The 26,820-nt window shown below is 36.0% G+C and overlaps 1 protein-coding gene across 2 annotated transcripts in view; it reads left to right on the forward strand.

Annotated features, from left to right (window-relative positions):
• The window catches only part of RNGTT (RNA guanylyltransferase and 5'-phosphatase), a 171,461-nt gene that overhangs the window by 11,407 nt on the left and 133,234 nt on the right, over positions 1-26,820 (forward strand). For both annotated transcript variants that reach the window (XM_071741359.1, XM_071741360.1), the window contains exons 3-8: positions 328-431; positions 556-644; positions 4,367-4,442; positions 7,649-7,898; positions 13,721-13,830; positions 14,660-14,761. In XM_071741359.1, coding sequence (XP_071597460.1) covers positions 328-431; positions 556-644; positions 4,367-4,442; positions 7,649-7,898; positions 13,721-13,830; positions 14,660-14,761 — 731 coding nt within the window. The remainder of the gene's footprint in view (positions 1-327; positions 432-555; positions 645-4,366; positions 4,443-7,648; positions 7,899-13,720; positions 13,831-14,659; positions 14,762-26,820) is intronic.

Raw genomic sequence — 26,820 nt, forward strand, 5'->3', positions numbered from 1 at the left:
GGGAAGGGGCATCAACAACCTCCCTAAGCAACCTATTGACAGATTCTTTCCTGCTAGCAGATCTGCCTTATTTAGAAACATTGGTGGTAACAAACAGAAGTTTTAGAATTGATAGCTAGTGCTAATTCAGACACCAGCTTTCATGAGGATGATTGTAACAAGGGCAAAATATAGATTTTCATGAAAAAAATATAATATTGAAGAAATTTTCAACTTGGAACTGTATCCTGCTGTTGCTTTTCATTTGGATGTTATCATCTATGCACTGATATTTGAACAACATATATAAGTTTACTTTAATGTGGTTTTTTTATTTTTTTTTTTAAGGTTAAAATGGGTTTACTGGTAGATTTGACCAACACCACTAGATTCTATGATACGAATGATATAGAAAAAGAGGGGATTAAATATATAAAGCTCCAGTGTAAAGGGTAAGTTGTCTGCAATATTTAACATTTGGCTTTTAATTTGAAAGATCACATTGAAGTTACTGATATTTTTTTTTCCCTCTCTACCCTTTCCCCATGTCTCATAATCTATGACCCTCTTTTTTAGGCATGGTGAGTGCCCAACACCTGAGAATACAGAAATGTTTATCCGTGTGTGCGAGCGCTTCAGTGATAAGAATCCTTCAGAGCTCATAGGTATTTATGTCTTCTTATGTCCATTACATCACTCTTAGATCTATCATTGATTTTTAACAGAATCATTGGAGTTGGAAGGGACCTCTAGAGATGATCATCTCCCCTACTAAAGCAGGATTGCCTGGAGCACACTACAGATGATTGCATCCAGGCAGGTTTTGAATGCCTACAGAGAAGGAGACTCCACAACCTGTTCTGTGCTTTGTCATCTTCACAGTACAAGTTTTTTTCCTCATGTTTAAACTGAACTTCTTGTTTTCCATTTTGTGCCCATTGCCATTTGTCCTGTTGCTGGGCACTGCTGAAAACAGTCTGGCTCCATCCTCCTTAGACTCACTCCTTAGGAATTTATAATCATTGGTAAGGTCCCCTCTCAGTTTTCTCCTGTCCAGGCCAAACAGTCCCAGCTTTCTCAACCTTTCCTCGTGAGGTGCTCCAGTCCCTCAGTTATCTCTGTTACTCTCTGCAGCTGTGAATTTAATATTTGCTTGTAATTGCAGTCTGATTTGTAAAAGACTAGGCAAAGGAATTTACTCAGAATATTTATATTTGACATTTATATTTGATTACTTTAACTCCAGAAACCACTGTGTTTCTCTTATTTACAGAAACTAGTATGTTTCTGCATCCATGAACTTGATTACATTTATCAACATAATATGGAAAAATATACAGACTGAAGAACTGTCTGGACATACATGATACTTGCATTATGCTTTTTATAGCTTCCTATTATGCAAATGCAGGTTACATACTGCTCAAGTATTGTTTTGGCATTTGGTGGCCTGGCTTACTCAAAGTCATATGTTATTATGATCAGAAATTCTTAAGTAAATCTCACAAAACAGCTGATTAAGTGTTGGAAATTGGTAGTAGATATTAGGCTGGATTTTCCCCCTGTGGTGTACTCTCAGAAAATATTTGAATGTTCTTAAGGATAACATTTTTTTTTTTTTTTTTTTTTTTACCCTGAGCATAATGAGTTCTCAGTTTAAATTTGGTTGCTTTTTTTTTTTTTTTAGTTAAAACCATTTTATTCTGATTTCTATGAATCATATTAATGTTCAACTCTATCTATAAACTGTCAGAGGCAAGAAATTACTTTGCAGCTGAGTTTCTGGAGTCAGAATGTGTGTTGTGCTCAGGCCTCTTTGATGTTACTCTGTCACCTTCCTGGATCTGAGTGTCTGTTTGACTTAAGAGTGCATGGAACAGATTTTGGTGTTGGTGTCAGTGATAAGAGCTTGGTAAAGTAAGCTGTTATGTTGATACAGTTTAGGACTCACAGAATTACAGAATTATACAGTAGTAGCTGGGGTTGTTGGAAGGGACCTGTGGAAATCAGCCAGTCACTTACCCTTCCCTAGAGCAGGGCCAGCTAAAGCAGCTTGCTCAGAACTGCCCTCTTTTGCCTTTTAACCACTTCCAAGCTTGGAGAAACAACAGCATTTTCTGGCAGTCTTCTCCAATGTTTGCTCACCTTTACAATATTTTTTTTCTTATGCTTAAACAGAATTTATTGCAGTTCAGTTTGTACCTATTCTTTCTTGTCACAGTATACCACTCACTCCTATATTTTTTTCTAGTGCTTGAGATTTCTATTTGGGCACACTCTTTTTCACATAATTTCTTTTTGGTACTGTCTTATTTATTTCACATAGTGAGTGATTTTAATTTAAAACCTGTGTTTTCTTCTCTAAACTGTAATGCAAATATGTGATAGGAAAAAAGAGGAACTGCTAAATGTGAGTGAGTGGGATTAGTCATCAATATTTGTTGATGATCCCACTCATATTTAGCAGTCTCTCATTTTTCACTCTTACAGTTCCTCCACTCAGTTCTTTAACAGAGTATTAGAACTTGAAATACTGTTATGGTCAGCAATTTGTATGAAGCATGGATACCATGGTGATACTGTATAAATAGCAGACCCATGCAACTGGTATTTCATGTTTTAGAAAGCCATTTTTAGTCTTGAGTCACTAACTTTTTGACTCTATGAATTTTGGAATGTCCTTCCATCATCTTTGTTGTTCTACCTCTGTGGAAAAAAACCTCAATTCTGAGTTAGGAAGAAAATAATGTGTTGACTAAGCTTTTAAATTACTTGTCGATTACACTTTTGTAGTATAAGAGATGCTGGGATTTTTCACTGCCCTCCTATGAATTACTGAGAAGTTGTTTCAGGTTCTGGACACTTGTTTCCTCAGACAGAGCATCAGAGGAACTGGTGTGGAGGATGTTTTTATTTAAGGTGAAAGCAGTCTGCAGCAGCAATAGTACTGTACCCCATTTGATCTCTCCCTTCCAAGCTGTTGGTCTCATTGCTAAGATGCTTTTTATTTTTGCCATGTGGATAAAATTATTGACTTAGCTTCCCTGGTAGAAGTAACAGGTACAGGACTTACTGATAGCAATTGTGCAATTTAATTTGAAGGGTCAAGATGAGATATGAAAGCAGACTGAAATGTGAATGATAAGTGAACACTATTTTCTGTTCAGTTAGAACAATATAGGATGGAAACTTGAAGAACTGAAGTGTGCCTGCCAACATTAAGGAAACAAAATGAAAAAAATAAGCTTAAGCAGAAAATAAAGGAGAAAAGATTGCTGAGAACAATTTTATAAGGAAACTAAAAATAATTTTATTTGATGCAAATTATACAATTTTTAATAGTATTGAACAATTAGAATGCATTAATCCAATAAATTCAGAATATTTTATGCCTTGCTTTATTGAGAAGGGAAGCTTGGTGGGATGAGCTCAAAACCTGACCCTGATAAAGTTGATGTATACTTCTGCTTACCCAGATAAAGTTTATAGTTTTTAGCTCTTTGTAGGTATTTTTTGGACCTACCTTAAAAAAAATACTTGCAATGTAGGGGAGCATGTAGATGAAACAATAGATATTCACATTTTTTCTGAATAAGCATCAGATTAATATGGTAAAGACATAAGGAAATCAATAAATGCTTAAATGACTTGCTTCATGATTGCAATTGAGAAGTATGGTAATAGTAGGAATGATTGTGTTTGGTGTTAGTGGAAAATTTAATACTCTGGCATTTATAATTTAAAATGCAGTATGAAGAAAAAGCAACATCTTGCCTGAATCCTTCACAACGTTTTTAATAGCACAATTTTTCTGACTGATTTGTTAATCACTAGATGGTGCTCTTGTCTTGAGAGAAAAAGAAATGTTCCAATGTGTTTTACTCTTTGCATTTGACTCCCTCCTTTCACCGTAATAGCAAATCTGAAATAGAATTGTGGTCTGTTGATATTGCTTTGAAGTTTGAGGTAGGGTGGTAATTTGGATGTGATTGTTATTCCTGATGTTGTGAAATGAATCTAATGCTTGTTGAATCTACTAGAAGCATAATTAGTGACTTTTGTTGTATTGTTTTGTGATAAGCATTTGAGCAGTCATAAAAAATACTTGGAATCTTATCTGTATTGACCATATTTCAGTTGCATTGGGTTAGTGATCTTGGAATAAGCTGAATTAATCTATGCTCTCGTTGCTAATAATTTGCAGAAAGAATATAATAAATTGCTTTTTAGGTTTGTGTGCCGGTCTGCCTGATGGGAAGGGAGGAAACTCTTTAATGTTTAACTCTTTAATGATGAAGATAGAAGGATCAAAAAACACACTTATGGAACTAAAGCATGTTTGTTAAACTACTTGCAAATGATTATGCCCTTTTCTTTTCTTGTGCAGGTGTCCACTGTACGCATGGTTTCAATAGAACTGGATTTCTGATCTGTGCCTTTTTGGTTGAGAAGTTGGACTGGAGGTAACTTTGAATTTGAATTCATAGGGTTTTTGGAGAGTGACCAAAGGCACCTTCAGTGTGTTTCACTTGTTTTCCTGACAGCTATCCTAATGTATTCACTGGTTTTTACTTTTAAAGGTGCTTACTTATCTTGACCAAACAACCTGTATTAATGTTATTCATAAAATCCCTTGGTAGTTTATCTTGTTTCAGTCAAGCTTTCCAGGTCAGCTAGATCAAAATCAGCTGTACCTGGTGTGTGTGGGCTTTTAGGAGTGCATATATTGTGAAATATCCAACATTATGTGTGAGAATGTAATGTTGAGAGATGCCTGAAAGATTATTTATCTTATTTTTGAGTAGGTTTACATATAGGCTCTTTTGTTTTTTATTATTTATTTTTTTTTTAGTTCTGAAGAAATTAGCTTGAAGAACAGCAGAGTCACTACTTCTGAAGTGCTGGGGGGAGACAAAGTCCTAGTTTCCAGATTGTTGTTTCACTAAAGCTTACAGCATCCTTCTGTACAGACTTGCCTTTTTTTTTTTTTTTTTAATTAAAAAATGTTGGTGCCTTCATAAAGAGTAATGATTTTATTTGGAAAAGATTAGCATGCCAAATGCCCATACAGTGCTGGTGGGCATGACTTTTGCATGTTTGGTAGCATTTGCAAAACACGATTTCATTGCTGAAAGGGTCTCACAAAAGTCATGTTTCCTAATAAACCCCTAAAGCATTCTGATGATACTTCTTGCATGGTCTTTTAAATGAAGAAAATTCTCCTCTTGTTGCAGCATCTTCTTATGACTGGACATAGTTATTTGGTGGCTAACATGTATGTACAAGCTGTCTGCAAAAAAACTAAGTCATTTTTCTCTGTTAGTAAGCTTGGAATAAAGACATTGGAGATGGATACCATTTGTATTGGGTGGCTGAATCCTGCCAGAATCATGGCTGAGTATAGCCAGTGGAGCTGAGTATAGGATGTAGACACAGATACAAATATCTTTATATTATGATTCTGGTTGTTTGCTATGATGTGGCAAATTTGCATGCTTTTAATATAAAAGTTTAAAAGTAGCATGCAATAATTAGAATAGGTCTGTTGTTCTGAAGAGGAAATGCACTTGAAACTACTTGAATCTCCTGCTTTTATGCAGCCTCTCTTTATTTTCAAGCCTCCGTGGGAAAAGCCCTAAAACTTGACAGCCAGATCTTTTTATTTTATTTTTTTTTTCTTTCTGCATTTGGGTAATTAATTGTATCAAGTTTGTTAATCTTTTTCAGATTTTGTAACAGAACACCACCTGGTAGGGAAAAATGTCCACAGCAAAGAATGTACTTTAGCAAGGTGGTAGTTAAATCTACACCTATAAGCTATAACTACACCTTAAAAAAAGCTGCACCTCAAAGCTACATGTAAAGCTACACCTTAAAGCTATATAAATGCAAATTGCTATAGCTGTTATTTGCTGATGAGGGAAAAGATTTTCCTGATGGAAAAAGCCATCCCCATCCATCCATCCATCCATCCATCCATCCATCCATCCATCCATCCATATTTATTCCTTATGCATGATAGAGGAGTGCTGCTGATTTGTTGTGAATACTGAGGTGTATTTTATAGTTAGAGAAAGATCATTCAGACTGAAAGCTCTCCAGCTAGTGATCAGGAACCTTACTTGATTCTCTGTTTCACAGTTCATATTTTTCAAAAAAATGCTGTTTTTAGAACCTGCAAAATATGTTTTATTTCAGCTAGGTTAGTGTGCTTGAAATCTGTTCTGCCTCATTTGGCTTTCATTACCATTTATTCCAGATTAGCAGAGAGTTCTTCTAGTATCATCAGAGTATTTTTTTTTTAATCTGAGTATTTTTCAGGCCCCATCACTTTCCTTTTGTTTTGTCCTTTCAGTGTCTGTGATTACAGAAGAAATGAAACAATTTAAGAAAGATGCCAAAATAGAAAAAAGTCTTGTGAGGAAGAAATCAAGATTCTTGAAAAACAGAATGGGAAAGAAAGTTCCTTCTAAAGTTACTCAGAGTTTTAAACTGTCATTTGAGCTCTGATGACTGACCATCTGATAGTCTCACTCTGGATTATGTTTTGTTTTCTGCTTACCAGAGATAAGGAGAGAGAGCCAAACTTACTGCTTCTGTCTGTTCTGGGAAATTTGCCTCATAAAATTCTCAATCTCTTTCCCATGCTGAACAGATCAGACAGAAGAATGCCTTTTGTATATAAATTATTTTTTTCTATTTTATCTCTGTTTTCCTCATTCCCGTAGCAGGGTATTTTCTTATCTGAAAGAAAAATTATTTTCACAGAACATGAATAGCTTACTTGTTCCAATTTTAAGATACTTGCTTGTCAAGAAGCCTAACAGGGGATGTACCTTTTGTGATTTCTCCTCTCTTCTATTTAGCTAGTTTTCTAAATGTTTACCCATGAAATATTACTGCTCCATGCAGCCATGAAAAATTGAAGACAGAATTATGTCCAGAATATGTTTTCTGTTAAACATTCTCATAGGGTCTGTGAAAACAGCAATAAGAAAACCCTTGTGCTGTGCTTGCTGTTGGTGCATTTTGGAGTGCTTTCCAGTTGACTAGTGAAGGTGTGTGACTGTTGGTTTTGATGCCTAATTGTTTGGTGATCGAGTCTCCAATTTATTAAAGCACTTAATCTTAAGTATTAGCTGCAGAGTAAAAGGCTTCTGAATTACAGGCTTTTATGAGAACCCCCTGGAGAGAGAAGTAATTTTAAAATATTGGGACGATTTTTTTCAGTGTGATGGCAAAACCTTTAATGAAAGGAAAGACAGTTCTTGGAAAATGTAGCTGCCTTTGAATTTCAGCACTTGCTGGAATTTTCATTTTCTTTGGTCTTTTTTATTTTCCTTCAGTCCTTAAATACATGTCACTTATTCCCTAGCAATAATAAAAGTTTTACTTAGGTGACTGGCAGACCACTATCAGCTGGAATAAGGAGTTGAAGCAGTGCAAGCTGCAGTTACTTCTGAGAGCATATACAGTACCTACATATTTATGCAAGAGCATAACTTTGTGCAAGAGCAACTGTTGCCAGGCCTGATGTTTCAAATATAACAAATATTTTTGCAATTACTATCTTTGAATTTACTTTAATTCTTAACCCCAGTACTCATGTTTGGTAAGGCCTAACATGACTAAAACACATGCAGAGTGATTTTTGGTTTTTATTTGACAGTATCGAGGCGGCTGTGGCTACTTTTGCTCAGGCCAGACCACCAGGAATTTACAAAGGTGACTATTTGAAGGAATTATTTCGTCGCTATGGAGATGAAGATGATGCACCATCACCACCTGAGCTACCAGAATGGTGCTTTGATGAAGATGAAGAGGAGGACGATGATAATGGTAAAACAGGAGGACAAGAAACAGAACCTGGATCATCAAGCTCTTCCTTTGGCAAGAGGAGAAAAGAACGCCTAAAACTGGTATTTTTTTATTGAGAACTTAATATTCTACTTGTTAATTTCATAAACTTGTTGTCATCAGTTACTGCATAATGTGCTGTATAAGGGTTAGTGCTCTTGCAAAAGGGAACTGGTATTATTGCCTCTAACTATGAAGAACTAACAGATTCATTGCAGGCTTTCTTATGTTTCCTATTTGAAACTTCAAGTTTAACATTTAACACCTCAGCTACTCCAGTTGCAAAAATTATTTGAAATTTTTCTAATATAACTTTTAAAAACAAGCTTGAGGTACCTTTGAGCTTGCCTTGAGCAACCTGATCTAGTGGAAGGTGTCCCTGCCCATGCAGGGGGGTTGGAACTTGATGATCTTTAAGGTTGCTTCCAACCTAAAACATTTTATGATTCTGTGGTAGTAAAGAACTTTTTATTCATTCACTCTGCCTTTAGAGGTGAAGTGTTGTGGGAGGTGTGTGTAAACAGTTTTAACTTATTTTTTGTAGCCATGTGGATGAAATTCAACACTTTTTAAAATTCAGTGCTCGTTTTAGTAAATACTCTTCTAGAAATTTTGGAGGATTGAGAATTGGATTAACAAAAAGCAATATAAGCTTAAAAATTCCAAGGCAGCTTTTAAATTATATTTTCTTCAAAGCTGTTTTTACTGTATAATGATAGCAAATACAGCTGATCACTTACTGTGATTATTTTGACATGCATCTGCATAATTCTGAAATAAGTTACTGTAGCACAGAACTAATAAGGATAAACATAACTCGTGTATAATCTGAAGACTAACAGCTCAGTTCTCTCCAAATTCCTGAGTTTTTCATTTGTAGGTAAAGTAGGGGGAGAGTGTTGCTTAGTGCTGAAGATAGATTCAGTTCTTTTTGCACAAAACTGAGTTATTTTATTTGTGCACTGAGGTGTGTTTGTTTACAAACACTTGGAAATCCTCATGTGAAATGTGCTGCAAAGATTCATGTTTTACTGCAGCTGCTCAATATGGTTTACAGATGGAGTATGGAAGAAATGAGCGTGAAAGGGATACAGAATGTAATGCAAAACAGCCAGGTGAACTTTGAAAAATTTGAAGTAGTGTGTCAGCTGGGATAGATAACTCCCCACACTATAAAAATCCATAGTAAAAAGACATTCAGGGGTATAGCCACTGCCTTCATTAGCCTTGCAGTGAAACTTTGTTATCTGAAAAGATGTATTTGTTTTTTTGACTTGCCTTTTGATACACCATCAAGTGGGGTGGGATGGTAAAATGACAGCCTGTTTTAAGCAAATATAAAACTAAGCCTGGCTATTTAATGGGAATCATGATACTGGCTTCCCAGGCTCTTTCTTATCTCCCACCATCATTTTTTTGAAAGCTGGAAGCTAAATTATACGAATAAGCATATTAATAACTAAAAGTTAATTATGAGTTCGAGATTTTGTGAAAGAGAATCATCTAGTTAATATGCATATTCTATAAACACTTAGGGGGTAGATAGTATCAAACTAGAGGTGGCTGTGGTGATAGTGGGATTTCAGAAGTATTTTGAAGTATTTTCATTTTGACACAAATTTTGTCAGGGCAGAAGAAGACTTTAGAGGGAGAGGAGAAGACACGTACCACACATTTTGCTAGGAAAATGAATAGTCAATAGCAACTGCCCAGCTAGCCTGGAAAGTGAAGTTAACAGGCTGTCCATTTCAGAAATTCCATTTTGGATGTGAGAAACTTTACTGAAACATCTTTCAATAAAACTTCCATGTTTTGGTGTCAAAAAGTCTTGATGGCCTTTCTCTCTACACTACAGAAACTAAGGGAACAGTTAGAATATAATGCCATGACACTTTCCTTTGTCATCACCTGAGTGCAGTTGACAGGTAACACCAAATTTGCTGTAGTCTCAGATGCTACACGGGAAATTGGAACAGGTTTTGAGTTTTATTAGTGTTTGCTGTAATGACTGTAACATTGAACCAACATTATTAACTGACACTTAGAATCTTGCTTCAGAAAAAAAATATTGTCAGGGAAAAAAAGCCTTGATTTTGCAAATAGGACAAAGTTATAATTTTGAACCATAACCTTCAAACTTTTCATGGGTCAGCTGGATCCTTAACTGCTTATTAAGGAATGCCATCTGTTTTAGTGCCATGTAAGCTGTGTATTTCATGGCATTACAGGGTTGTAATACATAGTGCTTCTAAAATGCTTGATGGATGCTTACATCTCAAACTGTCTGGAAGAGATGGAAGCTGGTAATGATGTTTTTGGTTTTCATTATTTTGAGTGCAGGTGTCTTGTGGTCATCTGCAAAACAGAAAGAAACCTTTAGACCTTGTGGTTGATGTGGTTAGCAAGGATTCTGTCTATTAGTGACTTCGTTTTTTTCTACTTTTTTTGCCTGAATTGCCTGCCTCTGTACTTACTGTCCTGCCCATGTGTGTCTTGATGGATATAGGAAAAAGATTATTTTCTGATTTTGCCAGGAGCATTTTGTATACTTGAATAAGGGTGTAATTTCCTTTTAGCCTTCTCTTTCTCCACATTAAATGCCAATTTGCTCACTTTTTTCCCCAATAGTCCCTATCTTTTATACTGCTGACCGTTCTTGTCATTCTTTGTATTCTGTCATGGTGATGCACATTTTTCTGAGACTCGGTGCCTATAACTCAATGCAAGTGTCTAGTTGAGGCCATCCTAATGCTTAATAGGGTGGAATTAATTTCAAATGTCTTGAGGCTAATACTTCTCTTTATGTATGTCAATATAATTGCCTTTTACAAGACAGAATAATACTGATTCAGCTTTTGGTCTCTTGCTGCCTCTGTATCTTTTTTTTTTTTTTCCCCCAAATTATTAAGTAGCGTGTGTTTGTATAATTGCTTCTCCCTTATTTACTGTGGAACTTTGTTTATACTGAATTGCACAGTGTATTTTCCAGCCCATTGTCAAAATTAAGGATAACACTCAATTCTTAAGCTGCCATTATTGTCCGTATCGCTGTTACATGACAGATATCACAAAAATAAGATTGTGGTAGTAGGAAATTAAGCGAAAATAAATGAATTTTCTTATACCTAAACCAGACCCCATAGATACTCCTAAATATCATCTCTCATTTTGTTATTGAACCAGTAACTCTTATGAATCTGGTTTTGAAGCAGATTTGATTTTCTGTTCTGTAGAAGTTATGTCTGTCCTGTGTTTTCTGAGTTCCTCTAAGAGAGCAAGACAAGCAAAAAAAAGACTGGGGTAGACAAAAGCCAGCATCAAATGATGAGGGATCTCCTGCTTCTCCCAATTCTGTGAAACCTGTTTCATCACCAAAACCAAACGATTAGTTGAACACCATTGTTATTGAGTGACAGTATCATTTTGCTTCTTTGCTTGTACACGCCTAGAGGTCTTGTGTTTCTAGGTATGAAACCTAACCTGATCAGTGTGACTCCCTACTTCTCCCCTACTCTCTTTTAGAGGATGTGAATTTTTGCTCTTCCCACTGTGTTTGGGAATGTTTCCTGTCCTTGGGAAAGGAGCCTTTGGGCATGCTGGCAGTCAGTCAAGTCTGAGTAGCTGGAGATGGCTATCACCCAGGTCTGGTGATGAGCCACTACGGTCAGGGAGGTGTGTTTGAGGCTGTTCCCACTCACCCATTCCTCCAGATGGTGCTTAGGATCTAAACCAACAAAAGATTATACAGATTGCTTGTTCTTCCCCAGCTTAAGTGGGGAGATAGGGTGGCAAGTGGTAAAGTTTGGTTAGTACAGATGGTGTGAAGGCTGTGCAGAGTGTAGATGTGGAATGAACCTTGGATCCATTAGTGCTTAGAATGCTTGAATTAGTAGCAGTACTGAAGGATCTGAGGTGCATCTCTGCACCATGCTTCTTTTGAGAGTTGTTAACTCAACAGTGGTGCAGATAGTGCATGGATCTGGCTCAGTTTTGTCACCTTATCCAAGGAAATGTCCTCATGAAACCTGGAGGGCTGAGTTTACCAGGGACGAACGCCCAAGTGACTCACCTTGTTTTGTAGTGCTGTGCCTTAGCCAGTGAGCAGAGTTGAGGGAGATGATCTACAAGAGGCACTTTAAAATGGCAGGCACTAATTTCATGTTTGACTTTTATTTTCTGGGCAGTCTTTCCTGTTGCTTGCCTTTTGCTTTAGTCTGAGCCATCATACTGCTGTTGCACTCTACCATTATTCTGAGAAGCAAGGCAGAACCATCTTCCTTTATTTCATGGTGCTCTTGAGCACTTGCTCAGAATTCAGCCAGCTTGCTGGCCAGGCATTGTGTGGCTGGCTGCCTGCCTCCTCCAGTCACCTGTGTGCTGTTGTACCTCCTGGCACCTACAGAAATAATATGGGATAAGTGATGCACTGAAAATCTCTGGAGCTTACGGTAATTAAGGTTAGGAACTACTGTATTTCTTTAGGATGTACTGTTCTCAGAATGTGATTTGGTCTTGCAACTGAGCCAATCTTAGCTAAATGCAGGCTGAAAGCTACAGTCCTGCTTTTTCTGCACTCCTTGTTACTTCTGCTTCACTTGTGCTGGCACTGGTGCTGATTCATCTGATGGTGAGCTAGTTTAGGTTACTAATTTGCCAGAAAATTACTAATTTATGGTGGGGTTTTTTGCCAACTTAGTTCTTAGACATGCTCAAGAGTAGAACAGATGAGTTCCATGGTGTGTGGAAAGGGAAGGGAGTGAAAATGCTCCTTTCATCAGTAGTATTCAGCTAGATTTGATAAGGCAAGTTTCAAGTATTTTAGAGAACAGAAATTAAATACTTGTATTTTCATTTCCCGGGTTCATAGCTCAACAGGTGAAGCTTCATACTCTGATCTTATTAGTCTGTTGAGAATTTGTGATGATGTTCAAATAAGTCTGGTCAAATTTGGATCTCTATACAAACCTGTAATTATGTATCTTTGTAGATCTGATGGCTTTAACGTGTTCTGTTGTGCAGAATTAGTTTTTATTTCACTTGGCATCAAACTTTCTCTGGAATATACAAGTCATTTTAGAATTTTATTTTCAGTATACTTTTATTTATCTCTAATTTGTTTTTTCTGTGACATGCAGGATAACTCTTCTGCTTTTGAAACCTGGTTTAGGTTGAGAATTAAATTATGAAAGTATTTTATTTACACAAATATTTTGTTACTAGCCAGCTGTTTATGTTTTTCTTACTTAAGAAGATTGTCTTAGATCAACAGAGAGCCCTTTAAGTTTGCTGGTGCTTAAGTACATTCATTGTTTCAATTTCTGCTGTGTAAATTTAAATTTTGAGACATATAAGGTGCTGCATCATCCAGGTGGAGGAGAAATCCATGTAATTGAACTTCTTGTTCTGGAATTACCGTCTAGCTCTGATAAAATTACCATTTAATTGAAAACATGCATCCTAAAGATTTGGAGGGAGAAAGGTAGGACTTAATACCTTATCTTCTGAGATGTTTGTTTAAAAAAAATGAAAAATAATGAGTGAGACTCGTGCTGTAGTTTGATATGGGAACTTTTTTGAGAGCACTAGCTAAACTGTGACTAAGTCCTACCATTTACCTCCTTTAATTTTTAAAAGAAATTATTATTTCACTTTCTCCCTCATATGACTCATTTTGGTTCCTGGTTTCATAATATGGCTCACCAGTGAATTTATTGGCAAAACTCAGTTAATGTATTTTGGTACTTAAGGGTAAATCCTTAAGGAATATTTAAGTAAGTATTGCTTCTGAGGGTCAAATTGTAAATATAGATTTAATCTTGCATTGACATGTTCTTACCTGCTTTTATAAAAGCTTAAATAATAATTTTTATTTATTTTTATTTAGGGTGCAATTTTCTTGGAAGGAATAACAGTTAAATATGTGACCCAAGTGACAACACAACCAAAGTTAGGAGGAATACAGCAAAAATGTCAGCAGTTCTGTGGATGGGAAGGGTATGAGAACATAAAGAACTTTTTTATTTATCCTGTCTAGAAATAAGTGTTACACCTCTAGCTTTGCAGAAGGAAGCAGCTTATTGTAAAAATGAAAATTGGTGACTGTTTTTGTATGGCTTGTTAAAAAAGCAAGCCTCAAACACATAACAGTGAAACACATGAGGATCTTGCGTTGTACTGTGGAATGGAATAATAGACTGTTGATATTAAGAAACCAGATCCTAGAACTACTTTTCCATTGAGGTAACAAAAGGTGTTCAGATGAATCATTACTGGGAAAATTCCAGACTTAGTCTAGTCCAGGTGTTTGTGTAAATCTTAGTGTTTGCTCAAGCAGCAAACTTGCCTACACAACTGCTATTAGACTTTAATACTGAGGTGTAGTATTTATTTGTGTGTCCAACTTGAATTTGTGTACAATGTTAATGAGAGTGTTGATTTTAAAGTCTTAGATTCTGAACTTCTCCTTTCTAATGCTTATTATCCAAGGAGTTGCTCACAGTGCTTCCTAACTTGCTGATGATAATAGTTCTTCTAATGCTTATAATTTGGAAAATATCTCTTCTTTTAAAGTTAAAACATACAAGTCCCACATAATTTAGTGATTTGTCTTAAAGAAGTTCCATGTTCTTATCAGATAGGGATTTGATTCCTTTTGCACAATATCTTATTGGAGAAGATATTCTAACCCAAAATTAACCTTGCAGCAATTCTGGTACAAAGTGTGACTTCAGTCTAATGTAAAAAGTGCCTTGCCTTGTGTGAGTATTTATTGCAGCACATTCTTTTTTTTTTTTTTTCTGGTTGGTTGGTTGTTTTTTTTTAGGTCTGGATTCCCTGGTGCACAGCCTGTTTCCATGGACAAACAAAATATTAAATTTTTGGAGCAGAACCCATACAAAGTTAGCTGGAAAGCAGATGGCACTCGGTAAGTAAATTTTAAATGAAAAAGAAACACCCAGTAAATTCAGTAGACAGTTTGTATTTTCTCAGGGAAGTGAATTTGCTTGTACAAGGGGCAAAGGATATTCTAAGAATAAGACACTCCAGAGATTAGGTTTTTTTGCTGTCGTGGTACCCAGCACTTGTTGAAGGTCATGGCCAAATTTCGTTTTAGCAGCTGTTCTGCAGGCTGACTATTAGATGTATATGCTCTTATTTTTCTCCATAACCCTTACGTCTCTGTCAGTCAAGACTTGTCACCAAGGTCTTAAAATAATCTTGGGTAACAGTAAGATTATTTTAAGCTGAAGAATATGTTTATGAAAGTTAAATTAAAACTTCTAGTTGATTCGAAGCTGACTAGTAGTAGAAATTTCATAGTTTTTTTTATTCATACTGTGATCCTTTTTTCAAGGAATGTTGTAGTTCTGGTCAGCAAAAGAGTCAATAATTTAATTTTCCCTCACAATTCTCTTATACTTATTGTAGGGTTGAATTTTTTTATTTTTAATTTGCAGACTACAGCCTAATTTGATTGATATATTGTACTTCTTCTGCGTTGTTGTTTGTTTTGAAATGCATCCTTAAACTTAATTTATCCAGTACTCTCATTTTAGCATTTCAAAGTAGGAGTAATGCCATACATTGCCAAATATAGAATGACAGACTGCTTTTTTCTCTGATTATAACTGGCTGTAGATCAAGCTCAACTTCATATAACTCTGTTGTCCAAAAAGATGTGCACCTGGTATTGGGTATCATTTGTCTTGTATGAAAAAGTCATGTGGCACAGAGTCTCTTGCCTCTAGAGCCAACAGCTTGGATGAGGTGTAGAAAAATATTTGCTATTCACATTGAAAGAAAAAACCCCAAATGTTAGGTGCTCTTTTTCCTGGAAGTCCTTGTGGCTCTTCATACAAACAGGTATTTCTTGACTAAAATTCCAGACTTTCAAAATCATACTTCTGATAGGACTGAATGTTTTTAATAGATTGGAACACTGGTGAAATTGCAACTGTTTCCTGGAGGTTTTGAAATAACTGATGAGGACTGATACTCTAACCTGTTTTTCTTCAGTATTTCTGGTTTAAAAAGCAAAACAGAGCTAATGGAAATGGTTTTAATCTATGCTGATCATAAGATTCAGATCACAGTCTTTCTTTTTGTTGTGGCTGCTATCTTAAGGTAATAAATTATGTAAGTTCTTACACCAGAGTCAATAGTGTCTCAGTAACAGGAAGAATATAAATCGTGTGACACACATAATTTGTTTCAACAGGTTGATTTTTATTTCTAAAAGGTATTCTTCATGTACAGTATCATTTAAACCATTGCAGTCTGTGTTCAGGAGAGTGACTTCAATTTTTATTCACTTGGAGAAATGAACAGATTTTTAACCTGCTTTGACTTGATCAGAAAAAGTGCAATTACAATTAATGTAAGCATGGTAAGAGGACTGTTACACTAATTTGTGTATGGTGCTTTAGGCTAGCAAAATTGTCCAGTGTTCACACATGTACAAATTAGAAGGCATCAGCTGTGTGGAGGAAATGTATTCTTTCAAAAGCAGGAGGTAAGGATTTTTGGTTTTAGACTGGTGAAGTTAAAATACTGGCTTTGTGTGTAGATATGGACAAAAGTTTTGTTTTAGCAGGGAAAGCATTCTCCCATGTGCTGAGACACTGAAGTTTTGATACTAAATAAAGAAGCAGTGTAGGCTGTCTACTAAAGTTTGTCTTGTATTCTTGACTTGGTTATGTTTGTTATTTTTAGTGAAAGAACAGAATATCCCAGCTAATGAAAACCCTGGGAAAATATGGGGAATTGGGTGTCTTACAAGGAGGATGAAGTGGCTCTTGGTGGAGTCAGTCAGGAGGGAGCACAATTCAGCCAGAGCTAAGCTGTTCCCAATAAAACAAAACCAAACAAAGCAACCCTCAGGTGTCTCTAACCTGTGGAGGTCACACTTGGGGGATATATTAGCTTGGGCCGTGCATGGTGTGAAAATACAGAGTAAGCTTGCACTCAGCATGGCATCCAGGCATTAAGAAATGGGTGGTAACATTTGGCTTGTCAGCACTGGCTGCGTGTGTGCACAGCACTTGGGTAACGTGATGCTGGTGTTCTCAGGGTGCAGAGTTACAGAAACGTGGTGTTGGGAGGTCCAGGTTTGTTCTCAGAGCAGTACAGCACATTCAAAAGCTGCTGAGCCTAAACTAGTAAACTCAGCCAACTTAAACTGACCATGCAAAGAGCCAGATGGGAGTCTTTGCATTTATTATGCTTTTAATCCACATCCCAGATACACTGCCAGCGCACTTGACTTGTATAACTATGAAAATATGTTGACAAAATATTGATGTCCTGTGCAGCTCAGATATTGGCTATCCTTGCCTTTTTTTACAGTTTAAGTCCTTCAGCAAATCTTTGTTTTATGGATTGGTTTACGGTAGTATTTTGGTATGTATTAAAGACAGTTAATGGAAGTATTTTAATGTAATTTAAGCCTATTGCTTCAAGGTATAGCAGAAAATAATTCTGCTTTTAAAATAATTTGAATTGGCACTGAAGTAATTGTAGGTCACTAGGTAATACAGTTTTCTATGTTTTAGAACAATACTAAGATGCTGTAAAATGACAATTAGTGCTATTCCATAGGGTTATATTTTTCTAAATATCTTTTTCTATTTGTATTTTCAATACGAAGAGTCTTTTTTGTCATATTGTATGCTATTAATTTGGAAAAATGAAGTTTTACAGTAAATTCTTATTTTCTTACTCAAATCTACAGGTTCTGAATTTTGAAAGCTAGAATAATTATATACAAAGAAAATACTGCATATTGCATATGTAATTTTTAAAGGAATCTTCACTATTCTGGACATTCTGTCCTGTGTTTTTAGAGTTCTAGAGTGGTGACAAAACAGAGTGGGTGAAGAATGAAACTGGGGGAGTAGTTCCAAATAGTTCCTTTGAATTTTATCAAAGCATAATCGCTTCCAGTTAATTATGGAGACATACAGACTGATAGGTATATTTGGAGAAGAGAAGGGTATTACAAAGAGCCAGTGTTAATAAAATTCAGCTGAAGGAATGTTGTGAGAGATTAAAGATGAAAACCTGAGCTATTATTTGGGCATTAGACACTGTGCATGATAGCTACCCTAATCAACAATGAAAAATGACTGTGGTGTTTCTCACACTGAGCATATTTCTAATTGTTTTGTTGCTCTCCAACGATCCGGACCCATATGCAGTTAAACAGAGTTGCATTAATTATTCTGAATGCTTGCTTTGACAGGCATGACCTTCCTGAATTTAATATTAAGACATCAGTTAGTGGAGATCCATTTATGGATCCCATTCTTACTTTATCTGGAGATGACACCTTGTCACCTCTGAAGCTGTTCCATTAAGTGTGGTTTAGATGCAGCAGTCTAGGGTTTGCCTATTACAGTATTATTTGGCTTACATACTTCTGTTTTTGTTCTCTTTGAAACAAGAGTGCTTTTTCAAGCATTCATCTGATTGGACTGAGAGAAAAGGAAGTGCTTATCTAATCACTTTAGTATTATACTTTCTCACTAAAATAAAACACTCTCATGTCAGTTAATAGCAATATTTGCTCAACTTAGCCAAACTTCTTAAATTTCTCTGTTGTTAAATACCTGAATTTTATTCCTGCAGCAGTAGTTTTCTCAAGAGGTTTCATTGCTCAAACCTTTATTTGTAAATTTTCCTAACCAATGTGGTGCTGGGGCCTGCAGGAAGGATGGAGAAGCACTTAGCTTTGCAAAGGCTTGTAGTGACAGGATAAGGGACAGTGGTTTTAAATCAGAGTAGATTTACAGTGGATGTTAGGAAAAAATTCTTTACCATGAGGGTAGTAGAAAAATGGAACAAGTTGCCCTGGGAAGTAGTTGAGGCCACATCTCTGGAGATATTCAGGGTGAGGCTTGATGAGGCTCTGAGCAACCCCATCTAGTTGAGGATGTCCCTGCATACTGCAGGGGGTTGGACTAGATGAACTTTAGTGGTCCCTTCACACCCATCTTGTTCTGTGGATCTATGATCCCAATTTCACTGACTTCTAATTTTGTCCAAAGGCATTTGCTATCCCTAGATTTCAACTGGAGCTGAACTTTCACCCTTCTGATTGAAGACTTGTGTTTTTTCTGGTTTTATATTACTGGTTTTTCAGTGGTAGAACAATGCATGTTTTCATGCTTTCTTAGTTATATTATATTTTCTACCCATAATTTAAAAGGGAAAAAAAAGTATTTCCTTGTTTGAAAGAGCATTTGTCCCGTTCTGTTGACTAAATAATGTGAAATTGCTTGGTTAAATTACTTGACAGTGATTCCATAAAATATTTTAGGGAAATTTACTGGAGTACTATCTTGCACATTTTTGTAAATGTGTGGGGTCTGAGTCTGGTTTGGTTCAGAAGTCATTCTCCTCGATTCTCTTGTAGCCCTGAGTTTAAAGTCTTTGACTTTTGCTTTGCCTATCCTGACTTTGCAGAGTTTGTGCCACAGAAACTGTGGCCTTGCTTGCTATTTGCTTGATTTCCAGAGCCCTTGCTCCATGAGCTCCGTGAACCTCCTGTTTCTAAATGCCTGTGTAGATTTACATCCCAGGTTTAGACAAAAGAACTTTAAATTAATGGAGCTTTGGAACTTTGACTCTCTTTGGAAAAGTATTTCCTTTGTGCCAGCTACTTGTGTGTATGTAAATGTTATATGTGATTCCATTTGGGGGGAAAAACACCTCTGAAATCACATTTCTTTAAATTATTATTGTACAAAAAAATAAATCACTTAACTCTGCAGCTATTCTGACTGGTTCGGTGTGACTTATATCCTATACATTTATTGGAACATTTGTCAAACCTCTGGTGTCTTAACAACAATATTAATGCTAATCTATTCAGAAGGCTCAGGAATCTAAAGGGCAAATTTCCCACTACTAAAATCATGCCTTTTGGCTTTGTTGAGATGAAGTATGGCTTGTATGCTAACAGCAGCTACAAGGTATATTCAGCTTTATAAATGCATCCAATTTTGTAGTGCTGTGTTTCTGAAACAGTAGTTGCTATCTGAATAAGGTGGCTGTAACAGGATGTTCAAGGCATACTGTATCACTCTGTGTTATCAACTTTGTACTGTAGAGTGATTAACCCAGGTGGTTAGCAGCTTGCTCTATGCCTAGATATGTATCTCATTAATACTGTTTGTAGCAGATGTTTGTTCTAATGAGTGGAGCTGAATGTTCAGACAGGAGTAGGGTTGGTTAAAATAATGAGACATCAGCTCTGAAAAAAAGACTGCTACCACTAAGAATAACAAAAAGCTACAAAATGTGTGTGGAATAATTCAAATTAATACAATCAAACAGGACTAGCTTTTATAATGATAAGATGTGAGCTGAGCTATATCCAAGCTATTAAGAGGCATAAGTTATTTTCCTTCATTTGCATGAGTACCTTTTTTATTTTTCACATCTGTACACCTGCAGTTTTAGTGAAAAATAATAAATATGATCATAATACTGTGGCTGTTCAATTATGGTAAAGCAGCTATCCAAAAAAAAAAAGGGCAGAACAGGTAGTCCTTGCCAAAGCCTATTATATTTGAAAAATATTCATGCAGATTTTATGGCTTGCTGATACCTAAATGTGAACAAGTAGGTAAAGAATGTAAAGCAGCTCTTTATGAATTCCTGCTAATTGTCTAAAAAGTGTTTGTAACAAACCAGGAGCATTTCAGAAGTCAGTTATTTTTTTCATAATCAGCAAATTACTTTACAGAAAAAGCCTGTTCCCTTATTTTTTTGTATCATAATACTAAGTAAAAATAGTAAAGTGTACTTAACTGTATGATAAAAATGGTGGCCAAATTTTTTGAGAGTGTTTATTAATCAAATAATTTTTATTTATCAAAAAAGATGTTATTTACTGTATTATTGAACTTGTGATAGCTTCCCAGGTTTTTTTAGTTTAGCTTTTTGTACAAATTCATATAATTTCTGTTTTTGTTAAGAATTTTAAAATTACTATCAGTTGTAACCTCCTCACAAACATATTTGTGACCATTACCTAAAGTGTTTTAAAATAATTTTTAATGTGTGTTGTTAAAATACCATGGAGAAGATGTAAAAGACTCTCCCAAGGTTTGCATAGGTTTTTTTCTTTCTCTATTTTGTGATCCTTTACATGAGGAGATGAAGCCTACATGTGTAACTGAGAAATTACAGATTCCTACTATGAAAAGTTATCCATAAGTGAATTGTTGCAGCAGTAACTTGTGCAAGGGAAGTCATTGCTAAAGAACAATTCTAAAAGAATGGAGAGAACTGAAAAACATTTTTTTTGGTTTGGGTTTTTTTTTTTTTTTGGAAACTATGACGTAAAAGAAACTTAAAAAATGGCAGGAAGAAAAATGGTAGCCTGTCTGCAAATTGTTAAAGAAGAGATAGTTGAATGGGTTCATGGAAAAACTATTATCCCTGAGAGGCAGGAAGAGGTTAGAGTGAAATTTGGGATAATAATGAGAACAAAGGAGGACAGAAAAGATTCGAGAGTAGTGCTAATCCAATTAAAAAACAAATCTATGCACTTGAGAACTCATTATTAAGAACAAGAGACTGGCTTGTCCTGAAAGGAGATCTAGAGAATGGACAGATTATCTCCTGGGAGCAAAGATATTAATGTGAAGCTGAAGTTGAAGGAGACTCAGTTGGGAATGAGAAAGAAGGGGCTAGATTAATTTTCATCTTGGTACAAATGATGTGGCCTGATTGTCATGTATGTGGAATTTTATGTCCAGTAGTGAAAAATGATGGAAATTGAGGATTACAGAATTGTTAGTGGATTCTTCTCTAATTGAGAAGAGGGAGACAAAAATGTAGGATGGTGAGATTTGATGGGTGGCTTAAAAATGGCACTTCTTTCTTTTCTGTTATTCCCATGAAAGTGTCAAACTGAGATTAGTATTTAAAGAAAACTTGGAACAAAGACCTTAGTTAAAAGGACAAAGGCTGCCAAATTTGTCAGGCAAGATTTGCCCTTGGTGAAGCCATGCTGTTTGCCACTAATCAACTCCTTATTTTCTTATGTGCCTTAGCAGAGCCTTCAGAAGGATCTACTCCATGCTCTTGCAGGGCACAGAGGTGAGACACAGAGATGAGACTGACTGACCTGTAGTTCCCCAGGTCTTCTCTTTTTCCAGGGGTTATGTTTCTCCTTTTCCAGTCAGTGGGAACTTCACCAGACTGCTGTGACTTCAAATACAGTGGAAAGCAGCTTTGCAGCTTCATCCACAGGTGGATCTCCTTAGGTCCCGTGGACCTGTGCACTTTCAGGTTCTTTAGGTGGTCTCAAAGCTGTTCTGCTCCTACAGTGGGCAGATCTTGCTGTGTTATTTAGAGATGTATATTATAGACCAGGTCTGTTTGTTAGTTTGGTAGCTGTTTAGCTAGGTTGATTCTTTTTTTTTTTTTTTTTTTAAATCTTAATGCTGCATTTGGAGTGGGTGGTTTGGGTTTGCATTTTGATTCTGGGTTTTTTGTTTGTTTCATATATATATTTTTGGGGAATTTTTTGTGGGTGGGAGGAGGAAGGGGGAGCAGGAATGGAGTACTTATCCGTACTGCATCCATATCACTTTGCTGTTCCTTCATCTCCTGCCTGTCTTTAAAATCATTGGCTGTGTGAGAGGAATGAGTAAATGGATGTGACAGAACATACCATCTGACATCTGGATCCAAATTGACTTGAGTGGACAAAGAAGGCATTTCTACTAAGAAGGCATTTCTCCTATAGGTTGTGGTTCTCATTTAGATGTGCCTGCAACAGTGCCAAGACTCAAAAAAAAAGAAAAAAAAAAAGAAAAAAAAAAAGAAAAAGGTAGGCAGAAGCTCCCTTTTTTTGTGTCCCTCTCTGAAATGGTTAAGGAGCACTGCTGATGTGATGCTATACAGAAGGTGTATTTGGTGAAGTAGCAGGCTTGATGATTGACAGTTCTGAAGCCTTTTGACAGCTCATGAAGTTTTGTGGTCACAATTGGAGCTCTTTGAAAAGTACTGCCTAACTGATTATTCATATGTAACTATTTGAATAGATGGACAGACTGTCCATAAGCAAGTTGTCTTCTTGCAGGTTTATAAGCAAGTTTTTTTGTTTATTTGTAAATAGTTAATGCATTAAAATGCTTATTATGTAGTTTGTGCTATGAATACTAATCTGTGAGTATTCAACTTCAGTCCTAAAATGTTCTAATTAGATCAAGATAAATGGTATGCCTGCGTGTGTACCTAATGTTCAAGCAACAAGTCTCAGTGATTACTGGTTTATTTATTTATTTCTCTTTCTCCCAGTCCACTTTTAATAGTGGAACAGCACGTCCTGTGTTGCTGCTTCTCTTGGGGAGTGGTTTACAGGCACATCCATGAAGTGTTATGGCTTAAGCTTTTTCAGGGAAGAATGACATCCATTTGTAAGGTTTAACCATCCAAATATATAGGGCAGCCCTTTCCCTTGGAGCTGATCTTCTAATCTGTGAGCATGAATGGCAGCTGTGCTCTTCTGTGGCTTGCACCTGTGGTGTGGACAGAATTGACCCAGCATATGTTTTGGCATAAATCAGTTCAAAGTTTAAGGGGAACTCCTTTTTCAAAGCTGTGGTACTCTTGACTGCTGCATTATGGGCCTCCATGAGAGATGTTATGGTTCTTTTGCTTGGGGAAAGAAGGAGTGTTACTACTCCTCATCTGATGATAAATCAATTTGTTTTTCTTTCTGACACCGTTGTGTAGCTGCTGCTTTGCAGAGTTTTTTGCTTTAGGCATTAATTTCCCTCTAAATCTCTAAGATGCTTCTTGACTAAAATTTGTTGAGGAGAGATGGAGTCAAACTTGAGTTCAAGCAAGCTTGAAGCTCAGTATCTGCAATACTAATAGTTCTACTTATAAAAAAATTCAGTAGTTAAGTCAAGCTTGAGAGATAATTTGTTCCATTAATCTACTACCTTAAAAGAAAAAGTAATCAGAGCATTATGGTGTGATGCTATTTTCCAATAGTGTTTTTCCCTCTAATGTAGAAATGTAGTTTAATATGTACTTGTACAATAGAATCATTCAAATTTGGGTGAAACAAAGAGAATTTGGTATTTAAAATCATACTGTTGCAATTCAGTAGCAGAATCTGTATGCTGTCTTTTCTAGCTGGTTACCAGTTCTTTTGTGTTGCACCAGACACATCATAATTCACTATAGGAATAACATTTAGTAGCTGTAGATTAATATGCCCTTCATTGCAGGTCAAATAATGATAACAAGATTACTTCAAATTTAACTCATAAGGTTTAATATCCTTTTAGAAATAAACAAAACCCCCACAGCACTCTAACTTAATTAAAACCCTGGAAAGCAGTCAAAGACAAGACTGTAACTGGATAGTCTTTTTTAACCTTGCTAAATTCTTGGTTTTACCATTTCTGTTGCAGAGTTTCACAGTCTAGTAAAACTTTAGATAGAAAATGTAGTTTAACATTAGCTTTGAATTTGCCATCTGTTAAATTAATTAAAGACATCTTTATCTTTGGTTTACAAACAGGAAAAACTAAAGTTTGAACTTGGTCTAAGCCATGGTACTTCATTAGGAGAAATGCTGCCACTTTCCATGCTTCTTAAGCATTTTTCCATGCTCTGTAGTATTAGTGTTACCTCTTTTATAGAAACTTTGCTTATTAATCCTGGTGCATGTTGTATCTCATCTGAGAGAATACCACTAAGTGGTATAATGATACAACCTGATTTCTGTATTGTGTGCAATCCTATTAGTTAGGTGACCTGATGATTTGTTTGCTTTTTTGTGTGTGCGTGTGTTTTGGTTTTGTTTTACTGCAGATGCATTTCTGTGCTATCATTGACCCTTAAAAGAATAGAAAAGTAGCTGCTATGTTGGCTTTCCCTGCTGGCAGAGTGACTTTAGACCCTTGTAAAGTGGGGAAGTGTGGTGATGCTCCTCTTGCTGCCCCTGTCCTGGTATCCGTGTTGGAACTTGGATTGTTTGTTATTACTGTGTAGGGCATTCTGAAGGTGGTGTCACCCGGAGAATAATTGCCTCACTTTTGATGATTTTCAGGGTTGTATTAGTCACAAAAATACCTTCTCTGGACCTTGGGTTGTCAAGGGGAGCAAATGAAAAGGGAGGGTTTTAAAGGTGGCAGGCAAGAATGAGTTTGCTGAGAGAGGGGAATACTGGAGGAGACTGATGAGTAGCAGAGATTGTGGAAGAGCAGATTACCCCTATAATCTACTGAGTATCTGTTATTCTACAGTGGCAATTTGTGCAACACATATATATATGTGGAGAATACCACCTTAATTGCTTTTGTGGTTATGAAGTTCTGTGGTCTCAAGTAAGCAGGATGAATTGGTGATTATCAGTTTGTCAGTATCTTGAGGTACTTAAAAGATTGGTAGATATGGTGCTTTAAGGACATGTCTTAGTGGTGGCTTGCCAGTGGTAGGTTTAAGTTAGGTTACTTTTTTAAGACTCAGTGGTCTTAAAGATCTTTTCCAACCTAAATGATTCTATGAATAATGAAATGAAGCATAGCCCTTTCAGGGTGATATATGAGGTGATCAGTAAGACAAGAAATTTTTTTTTCCATACTAGCATCAAGTCAGGACAGCAAGACTTTGAACAAATCATTTAAATCATGAAGTTTGATATTGGGAACCTTCTAATTTTGAATGAAATTTGAGATTGGCAGGGGAGATATGCTAGGATATCATTCTTAACTCTTAGCATGAGTACTGAAAACCATTCATTCTTTTGGAAAAAGAATGAATAAAATAAAAAATAAATATTGTAAAATAAATTATATTATAAATATATAATACAATATATTTTATATCGTATTATAATTATATTATAAAGATATATAATAAAGTTTGCAAGATAACTTTTTTTCATAGTAGTTGAAGACTAAATATTAGAGTTCAGGTTTAAAAAAAAAAATCACAATGGGATTGTTAAAGTAAACTTCTGGGTAGCTGCTGAATCTGCTGCAGATGCACAACCTGATTAGAGGTGTTGCTATGAGCACTCTTTAAAATCTAATGCAGATTGAGAGGATCCAGCACAGTTATTGAAGCATAAGGATCTGTTAATTTCACCCTGAATAGACACCTTACAGTTAAAAAACTTAATCAGAAGCTAAATTCTATCCTCTTTTGAGAATGGAGAATTGGTGGAAACTTTTGTTCATGACTAATCCAGGTACTTCTGGATTAGTAAGAAATAGAGTTACATTTGCTTACCAAAAAGCAGCTTAGTAACACAGTATTTTAATAGTGAAAAAAAAAATCTTGATTGTAGAAGCTAAGTTATTATCATTGATGAAAAGGCCTTACTTTAAAGCATTAGGATTGTAGTGAGAGGTAAAAATAGATCAACAAAGAAGGTTTTCTCTTTCTAAAATTACAGATTTGTATAAATTAATAGAAATTGTTAATGGAATCTGAGGGACTGAGGAACACAGTCCAGAATAGATGAGGAATGGTATTTCTGCTGAGTTCAACCATTTAAGGAAGATTTTTTTATACCATATAAAGGGAATATATTTTTCTTGACACAGGGATAATGGTAGATCTCATACTTCTGGACTTTGACAAAATGTTGATTTCTTATAGAGACTGAGGCTAATGAAGATTGCTGGAATTGTAAGATAGGCAAAGATGGGGCTGAAAGATAACAGCAGTGGAGCGTACAAACAAATGAGGGAGGCAAGCAGCTGAATTCACTGAGGAGCAGAATAATAACACTGGAAGGGTATTTAGTTGTGGAAAATGCAAGGTCATGAATAAGAAATTTTGGAGCTGGAGGCTGTTAATTGGAAATGACCGTCAGTGTGAATCTAGGGGGGTTTTCTGTTTAAAATATTAAGAAGAGCATTGATGACAGAATTTAACCTAGAAGTACATGAGTGAAATGCAAAGTGTGTCTGTATTCAGAGCTGGCTAACTTCCAAGGGCCTG

The sequence above is a fragment of the Heliangelus exortis genome, chromosome 3, assembly GCF_036169615.1.
Source record: "Heliangelus exortis chromosome 3, bHelExo1.hap1, whole genome shotgun sequence".
NCBI classification, from domain to species: Eukaryota; Metazoa; Chordata; class Aves; order Apodiformes; family Trochilidae; genus Heliangelus; species Heliangelus exortis.